Raw genomic sequence first — 8,898 nt, forward strand, 5'->3', positions numbered from 1 at the left:
GAGAGTTCTCCTGTCTTCAAGATGTGGAGGCTTTCTTATGGACTCGGAGGACCGGAAGACTTGGAGAAAACCGGTGGGACGTAATCCTCGGTTTCCTCGCTTGGTCTGTGGTGCTGCCCTCTGTGGATAAAGTATCTATTGCAGCCTTCAGTAAGGCTCCCCTTGTGGCTATGTATGGTATTTACGGCTAATATGTTTGGTCTTCATTGAGTCTATGTGTGGGTAGCTTAGATTCTTAAAATACGTAACAGTCCCTCCTTGGTCATCTCAGATGACCATACAATAATATTTTAAATCATAAACACCATTTACCACACCGAAAACAGTCAAATTATGATCAACACCATCTACCGTTGTGGAAAACTCTTGAATAGAGGGGAAAAACCACAACGGGCTCATAATACTGAAATGGCATCCACCTTGTGGGTCTCATTGGAAATACAGGTCATTATTTAACAATACAACAATGAACATAAATCTTGTTATCATAAAATCACATGGCCAAATATCACACAAACAAAACCACTCATAGAAATCCTGAGCTAATACTTTTGGTTATGTGCTACAAGGCCATACAATTTTCATCATGTGTAAAAGTAAAGTAAAAATTGGTAGACATAATACAATTTTAAAATTTCAAAATAATTGACAAGCTATCATGGATTTGGGGGGTTCAGGTGATCTTCGTGTATTGGTGCGCCGGTTCATGTGGGTGGTTTGGGCATAGATTTGGGGGGTTCAGGTGATCTTCGTGTTTTGGTGCGCCGGTTCATGTGGGTGGTTTTGGGCTTGTTATTATTGCAGTCATTGTTTTTTCTGTCGCCGTCTGGCCTGTAATTCATGAACCCAAGACTCGTCCCTCCTTGTCAAGGGCTCAACTCAGAGGGGTTACTCCTACATCATGGGAGCCTTCAAACAGGTTCTCCGTCGTCGTCGTGTCAGTAACAGGTGGCCTGTAAAACAATCGCCTCAAAGAAGATCAACTGTACCATTATTAATGCAGCGATTCAGAAATAACGAGTTGTACTCATAACCAAACAATACTATATAATAACAAACACAATTCGTCTTGGTGGTTCAATAATTAATTATTCAAGTAAATCCAGGATGTTGATTATCTTAAGACACAGGTGCTACAAATGGTGGCATTTTATTCTATATATTGTAATTGGATAGGTTCAGGTTCCTCAGGTGGTATCTCATTGAAGTTCAACGGATTATATCTGATTCCTACGTAAGCATGAATGTCACCTGGCACTTTTGTGGCGCCCAATGCTGTGGTGATCAGCCGATTCAGTAGCCCTCGTGCGCAGGGAATACAACAGCAGCCGACAACAATTAACACGGCTACTGCCATTATTCCCGCGATGAGTACTGACTGGATCATACCTCTCCACCTACCAAACAGGTTCTCCATCCATCCAGCTATTGGGTCACCAATACCGGAGTTCTCGGCCAACTCCAACTTGAGGGATTGCAGTCCAGCCAATGCCCTGGCCACGGACCCATCTGGTGCTGTGTTATTGGGGATAAATGTACAACATGTTGTCCCTATCATCCCGCACACCCCTCCTCGTTCTGCTAATAACATATCTAAAGCTAGCCTATTCTGATAGGTCATCCGGGAGGTGGCATCCAATTGTTCGGACAGTCCTTTGACTGCCTCTTCTGTAAAATTAACAAACCGTTGTTGATTATAGTATATGTAATTTATCCAGTCAACATTTTTATTAATAGTAGACCACCAAAATAGAACTGATTCAAATCCTGCCGCTACCTGATTCCGGGCTTTATGTTCGTTGGGGACCCCTCGGGGTACTCCTATTGCGTCTATGTATATGTTTTTATCAAAACTACCCGGGACTGGTGCATACTCTCGTTTCCGACGGGTCAAGTCCGGGAGACCACCGTTGCTGGATAATGTGAGATCCATCACCGTCTTGCTATCGGGTAAAATGTAGATGGGCATTATTAACTGTATGATTGCGCATGTTCCTGAGAATTCAAAGGGGAGAACTCCCCTGAGGATCAGACCTCCACAGAACCACCATATATCACTACGGGCACGGGTCATATTGGACAACAATTTTATCTCTCTAGTGGTGTTACAAGAGTCAAGAGGAAATGATCCCACCTTTCTCCCTGTTCCCCTTCCTGTGATACAATGATAGTCCGGAGTTAAATTAACTTCAAATCTTGGGGGTAAAGATCTAATCGGGGTCTGAGGATACATGTTATTTAGTCTGGATTTTATTGCAATTGTGCACCCTGGGATGTGGCCGTCCACGAATAATTCCAATAGACAAACAAAACCTTGCGGTGAATTATGCGGGGTGATTCTAGCGGGGGCTGTGGTCAAGGAGGGGCGGCCGGCGGCACAGATAATGCAGTTGGTCTTGCCCTGGGCCCGGGCCGTGTAGTTCATCCATTTTAACCACATGTTCTGATCAAGCTCACCCGTCTTTACCTCCCAATATTCTTCGTGCGTCCCTCCATTTGGGTGCACTACCGGGGGTGGTGAGAGATGAGGCGCTCCTAAGGAATCATACGTCCCTCTAGATGGAAATTTATTGGGACCGCATGCAACTCCTGATAGATGGATAACTACCTTTAGGTCCTCCCCATAAGTATCCGCCCTTAACGTTAGAAAAACCAGGCCTTTGTCTGTCTTATGAGATCTGTTTTCGGGAATGAGTAAATCTGCCCTTAGCTTTATGAATATTGACTCTCCCTTGACTGCTAGACCATTATTGCTCCAGACTTCTTTATAGCCATATAATCTTCTGGTAAGGGAGATTCCCTTTTGGATTTCCTTGTAGTTGGACCTCAGGGGATAATAGCCCTCCTTGTACCCAGGATGGGTAAGCCACGACGCCTGAAACCACGCCCCGCAGGAATAATCTCTCATGTAGCTACCGTCTCGTCTGGTGCTTACGCACATGTACTTTTCTGCCTGGTAGACCTGGTCCTTCCTGGTCCCACAGGGCAGCATATCACAAAAATTCAGCTCAAAGATACTTTCTATCCCTCGACAGTACCTTAACGAGACCTGACCTGTTGTTGTTGGTTTAGGCGGTGGGTACCTGGCGATGTTGTCTCCCGCTCCTTCTTGGAACAGGACTACCAGAAGGAATCCTACCAGGTACTTTCCTAAGGGCACGCTGTGGCCCATCGTCTTGGGATGAGGGGTGTTTGTACTTGGCTTGGAGTGCAGCTAGGTCGGTCAGGGTCTCAGTCCACGATCTGCCAGGAGTATCTGCTTTGCGGCACCGGCTCAGGTGGTGCCACTGGGCCCCACGTCGGTCCTCTACAGAAACAGAAAAGGGTTTGGCCAAGAATACCTTGTATGGCCCCTTCCACCGGTCTTCTAGGTCTTTCGATGGTGTTTTTTCACCCAGATCCACTCGCCAGGTGTCACCGACGTTGGTGAAGGATTCTCTGGATCGGACGGCTTCTGGTCTGTGATCTGTCTTGCTACACAACTTTCAATCCTTGATTTAATATTCACACTACATCCCTCCTTGCGCATTGCTTCAGCCATGCGCATTAAAATTAACCAATCCTAACCATTTCTTATTTTGGTATTTTGGACCTCGTCAGGTCTGTTGAACTATGCATTTCTACCGCTTGTCCTCAGGATCCTCTATTGGGGGGGACTCCTCTATTGGAGGTTATCCCAGAACTCTTCTAATAAGAATCCCCAGGCCTGGATAACCCCGGATTTCTGTGGACGAGCGGTATGCACGCTATGGACAACTTTAAAGGCTAACCGTTCATGATGTGGAGTCTAGCTATTTTAAGATCACTGTGTAACTGCCGTACAGGGATCTGGTTGATGCAAGACCTCTGGGTTGGTGCCCTTTTGTAGGCTTCTAGTTTCTGGAATCCGGCTTTCCTAATTGTCGAATACAAGATAATGCATTCATATTGTGGTACGATATTATATCTATTGCAATCGCTCCAACGGAAGCAATAGTTGACCTTTGAACATTTCACGCAGTGTTTATTCGTATGTAGTAGCTGATTATAGCAGAATTTAAGCCATGTACATTTAATATTCGCAAAAAACGTATTGTAATTGTGTCTACCGCAGTTGAGCTAACTCCCTCCTTGGGCACCGTTTAAAACCATGTGCACCATTTATTAATACAACATATTATTCTAGCAGTTGAACCCCGTGTCTATTTGAACCAGCCTGGTTCTCTATCTGTCTTGCTATACAAAACGCATGTATAATAGACAGAAGTGTTCAGCAACCTGAAAAAATAATTACTGTCAGTGTCTGGCATTCGTTCTTATACTGCCATTTCCTGGAGAGAGAAAGAATTAAGATCAATGCAGAGAAGTAAAAAGATGAGTGTTTGGCAACTATAATGCTTGTGTTGCCACCTCCTAAAGAGAAAAGAGAATTAATATTTTATGCACAGAAGTAAAATGATGATGATGGGCAACTGATCGTTACCTTCCTGATTAGAAAAGAGAATATTTGTAGTAATGTTAACGATTAAAATGATGAATGTCGGGCATCCATTACTGCTCGGGTTGCCAAGGCCTGACGAGAAAAGAGAACAAATTTATTACAAATGCAAGAGATCGGCTACTTGGAAAGTTGGGGGGACGTCTAGTTGGGACTAATAATAGTTATATACTTGTGGTACATTTGGAGATGTTGAGATGTAATTGGGAATAATCTCGTGTTAACGAGTAGGCGGCACTACCAAGAACTACAAATATGGCTGCGGTGCATACTACATACGTATCAGCCGACTACAGAAACTTCTGAGTTCTATCTGTCCGGCTGAACACTGTGGTACCTTATGGCATAAGGCTACCACTTAACCGCATTTTGCGCTCTCAGTACACTTTCTCCGCGCTGTGTGTACATGTATATATAAAAGTTATCGTTGTTAAAAATAGCGACACAGAGAGAGATGTGTCGTGGGAGAGGCTGGGGGGGTGGTCTTTATGATGAGGGTTTAGAGGGAGGAAGATTGGTGGTGGGGGATGGGGTTCATTAAGACAGTGGAGGAGGAGATTGGAACTCTCGTTAATGTTCTTTTGTGGCTCGATCTTCACAGAGACCGATAGTGGAGGACCTTACCTCGCACCCATAACCATGAACAATCTTTAACTACAAGTACTCAAAACGACGCCAGTGGGGCATTAAAGACAAAGCTATTCTGTGGGGGGGGGGGGGGGGGGGGGTCTTTATGTGGGGGGTGGGAGATAGGGACTAAAGGATGGGGAAGGAATTTAAAGGGTGAGGGAGGGCCTACCTTTAGACAGGCAGGCAGACAGAGAGAAAGAGCGAGGAGTTGGGAGTTACAAGATTGTACAACGTTAATTACTCTTCAATATTCCGTATTGAATCTGTGGAACAACCTTCCTGGTTGCCCAAAAGCAATATGTCTGTACAAACAAAGTGGAGAGAGAGTGAGTGAGTGAGTATCAAAGTGAGTGAGTGAGTGAGTGAGTGAGTGAGTGAGTGAGTGAGTATCAAAGTGAGTGAGTGAGTGAGTGAGTGAGTGAGTGAGTGAGAGGGGGGAAGAGGAAGAGGGAGCGGGGGAGAGAGAGCGAGAGAGACAGTGAGTGAGAGAGAGAGAGAGGGGGAGGTTAGGTGGGGGTCGCGGCACAGGGGCTGCGAAGTACTAAGAGTGTTTGGGTTTTTCGGAATTCACAACTTATTTATCGATAAAGAAACTTTTCTTGATTTCTATCTGAACGACAAAAGGCTGTGATAACCTATTACTATATCCAACACTTAAATGACCAAGCACACACTATTCGCACGTCGTGCTGTGAGTGTACCCGTCAATAAACAGTATTCAATGGGATGGGGACAGGGATCTGCAACAGGACCTGCGGAGAGGGTGGAGATAAGGTGGAGAAGTGAAAAAATAACGGGGGGTGGGGGGCTTTTACTCCAGGACCTGCGGAGAGAGATGAAAGTGGTGTGAAGGGGGTTTACAATAGGATGTGGGGACAAGGACAGAAGGGTGGGGAGGGGGGGGTGAGTTTACGATAGGATATGTGATATTAAGACAAAGGGATGGGGAGAGGGGGGTGAGTTTACGATAGGATATGGGATATTGGGATAAAAGGATGGGGAGGGGAGGGTGGTCTGACGACCGGATCTTTAGAGACAGGGACAGAAGGGTTTGGGGTTATCAAAGGGGTTTTCTAGGGTATGGGAGAAAAAGTACAACAACTATTCGAGTTGTTCCAGTCCTACCGGACTGCGCAACCAGGCCACAAGATAGCACCGGCACCGAGAGATAGAGATCTGCTTTTGCCTAGGTCAGAGGTTATGAGTCTTAACAAAAGACTGACCATTCATCTCCTACCGACTTGCAAAAGAGAGAGAGAGAGAGAGAGAGAGAGAGAGAGAGAGAGAGAGAGAGAGAGAGAGAGAGAGAGAGAGAGAGAGAGAGAGAGAGAGAGAGAGAGAGAGGATGTAACACTTAAGTTGAGCCCCCCGTTGCTTCAGAGAAATGGCGTCTATTTCAAAAAAGGAGTTCGACTATAACGACTGATGGTATGAACAAAGGAACCGCACGTTTTCCAAGACGCGTGGTCCGCTTAAATCGTACACCACGTGTTACATCCAAAGGGCTGTAGAGACAAACTAGTTTTGACCCAGGTAGCTCTAGTCAAAAGCATGTATTGGATCTCTATAAGAAGTAAGAGATTCCTGCAAGTTTGTCCCCACGGCGGGTTAGCGAGGCGCTTGATAGCAGATGGGTTATTCCTGCGTAAGTCCACCTCTACGGCTGCGTTCTATACTAACCAAAATTGCACATTTAGATGTTACATGAACCGGGCTGTGAGGAATCAATTCGATTTGAATTCCTTGGCTAACTACGGCCAAGCTTCCGGTTTAATATGCAACTAAGCTAGGTTAACGTTAAAGACCTGACCTTTCCTCACCCCGCCGTAAGAGTTCAGAAGTTTATGGTCGGTAATAAATATACCTTATGGTGCCCCGGTTTAACTTCGGTCGCTACACCAAATAAATAACATATAACCACAGGTAATACGTCTCCCACGTTGGTACGGACATTTAGATCTAATTAGGATTGCATTTGTCTATCTACAAACCCATATAAAACACACTCCTAGCCCTTATACTTCGTGAGCTCGTTATTTAATTTCAATCTGTTAGTTTATTCTAGGCCGTTTGTAACCGGCTGTATGAATTTAAACCAGTCCGAGATTACACGTCCCCGCAGCCTGACGGATGCAGTACAAGCTATTCACCTAATGTTACTAATCTAACTATACAGAGTTTAGTCATTGACAACAGGTTCTGTTTACCTTTGTTGTGGCGCCTGTAAGTAGCTTGTACTGCTTTCCGAACGGCCTCGCGGTCGCCAGTCTCGGTCCGGACTTTCCACGAACGTCGGGGTCAACCAATTATCATGTTCTTCAAGGAAAGAGGGGTCGAATCCAAAGGAATAGCTTTAAAGAGATACTTTATTTGTATAAAGTATTTTCGGTATGGTAAACTGATGCTCTGAAGTTAAGAGAGATTGAAGATGTGCCTTAGCACGTGCGAGAGTGTTCTCCTAGCTAATCCAAGACACTAACCCACCGGTATCCTAGCTTAGCTTTGAGAGTTCTCCTGTCTTCAAGATGTGGAGGCTTTCTTATGGACTCGGAGGACCGGAAGACTTGGAGAAAACCGGTGGGACGTAATCCTCGGTTTCCTCGCTTGGTCTGTGGTGCTGCCCTCTGTGGATAAAGTATCTATTGCAGCCTTCAGTAAGGCTCCCCTTGTGGCTATGTATGGTATTTACGGCTAATATGTTTGGTCTTCATTGAGTCTATGTGTGGGTAGCTTAGATTCTTAAAATACGTAACATAGGGCATTTTTGCATAATACTATGCATAGGTTGTGTATGTGTCAGTGTGTGAGTAGCCTATGTGTCTTCCTTTATTTTCTCCCTCTATTTCCTAACTCGAATCCTGGCAGAAACAGCACTCTCAAACACACAGGAACACCTAAAAATACGCTTGGCCTAAACATAGAATAAACCCCATAGTCTCTGCAAATCTGTCTATGCCATGCTTGTCTTGCGCCCTATTCCTACCATCAGCTGTCCTCACAAGGCCTTCCTCAGCCAAGAGCCAGAGCATCACCCATGTGACTCATTTAATCCAATCACCACACACCAGACCCTGTGTCCACTTCCTTGTTCCCCACCACACCCCGCTGTGGAGGACATCTTAGAGGACAGCAGGCCCCACTGCGCCTGTGATATCAGGCACTCCAGTGGCCTGTGTGTGTATGTGTGTGAGTGTGTTCCTTCTTCCTCGATCTTAACCCCCCACCCCCAGATCAGTCTCTCTCTCTCTCTCTCTCTCTCTCTCTCTCTCTCTCTCTCTCTCTCTCTCTCTCTCTCTCTCTCTCTCTCTCTCTCTCTCTCTCTCTCTCTCTCTCTCTCTCTCTCTCTCTCAGTAAGCCGGCTTGGCCGCCTTTGTAGGGTTGGGGGGAGGCTTGATGAGGGTATTTATTCTAAATGGCAACTTCCAAATAACGAACTAAATATTAACCGTGAATGTTAACGAACATGGCATGTTACGCATCACCACAAACATGAACTAAATCCAATAAATCCACTGTCAAAACAAACATAGTGGCAAAACACATTGGGGCTCATACCTTCAACTCCTTTTTTCCCCATTTGAATAAAATGAATGTCTGTTCCAGTGGGCGGTGAAAGGAGCTGTGGAGTGGTGGTGGGGGAGAGAGGGTCACGGGGAGAGCAGCCGTCTACACCTTCACTTTATGGCCGCCCACGGCCGCAGCTCCAGGCACGAGCCCCGGCGGTGCCTTAATAAGCCTCTTTTAATCAGCCGTGAATGAAGACAAAGCATAACCGGTACGGTCGATCAGCT

General features: G+C 45.6%; 1 protein-coding gene across 2 annotated transcripts in view; it reads right to left on the reverse strand.

Annotated features, from left to right (window-relative positions):
• LOC130384332 (uncharacterized) overlaps positions 1-7,878 on the reverse strand; it is an 8,656-nt gene extending 778 nt beyond the window's left edge. Inside the window, exons 1-2 of one of the 2 annotated variants that reach the window (XM_056592455.1) lie at positions 7,592-7,878; positions 1-3,307 (exon numbers count right to left, since the gene is read on the reverse strand). The exon at positions 1-3,307 is cut by the window's left edge and continues 778 nt beyond it. In XM_056592455.1, the coding sequence (XP_056448430.1) occupies positions 1,151-3,172 (2,022 nt within the window). In that variant the 5' untranslated portion in view covers positions 3,173-3,307; positions 7,592-7,878 and the 3' untranslated portion in view covers positions 1-1,150. Of the gene's footprint in view, positions 3,308-7,314 lie in introns of both variants that reach the window. The other variant, XM_056592454.1, reaches the window with a different exon arrangement.
• Positions 7,879-8,898: the final 1,020 nt, after the last annotated feature.

Source organism: Gadus chalcogrammus, chromosome 6, assembly GCF_026213295.1.
Source record: "Gadus chalcogrammus isolate NIFS_2021 chromosome 6, NIFS_Gcha_1.0, whole genome shotgun sequence".
NCBI lineage: Eukaryota > Metazoa > Chordata > Actinopteri > Gadiformes > Gadidae > Gadus > Gadus chalcogrammus.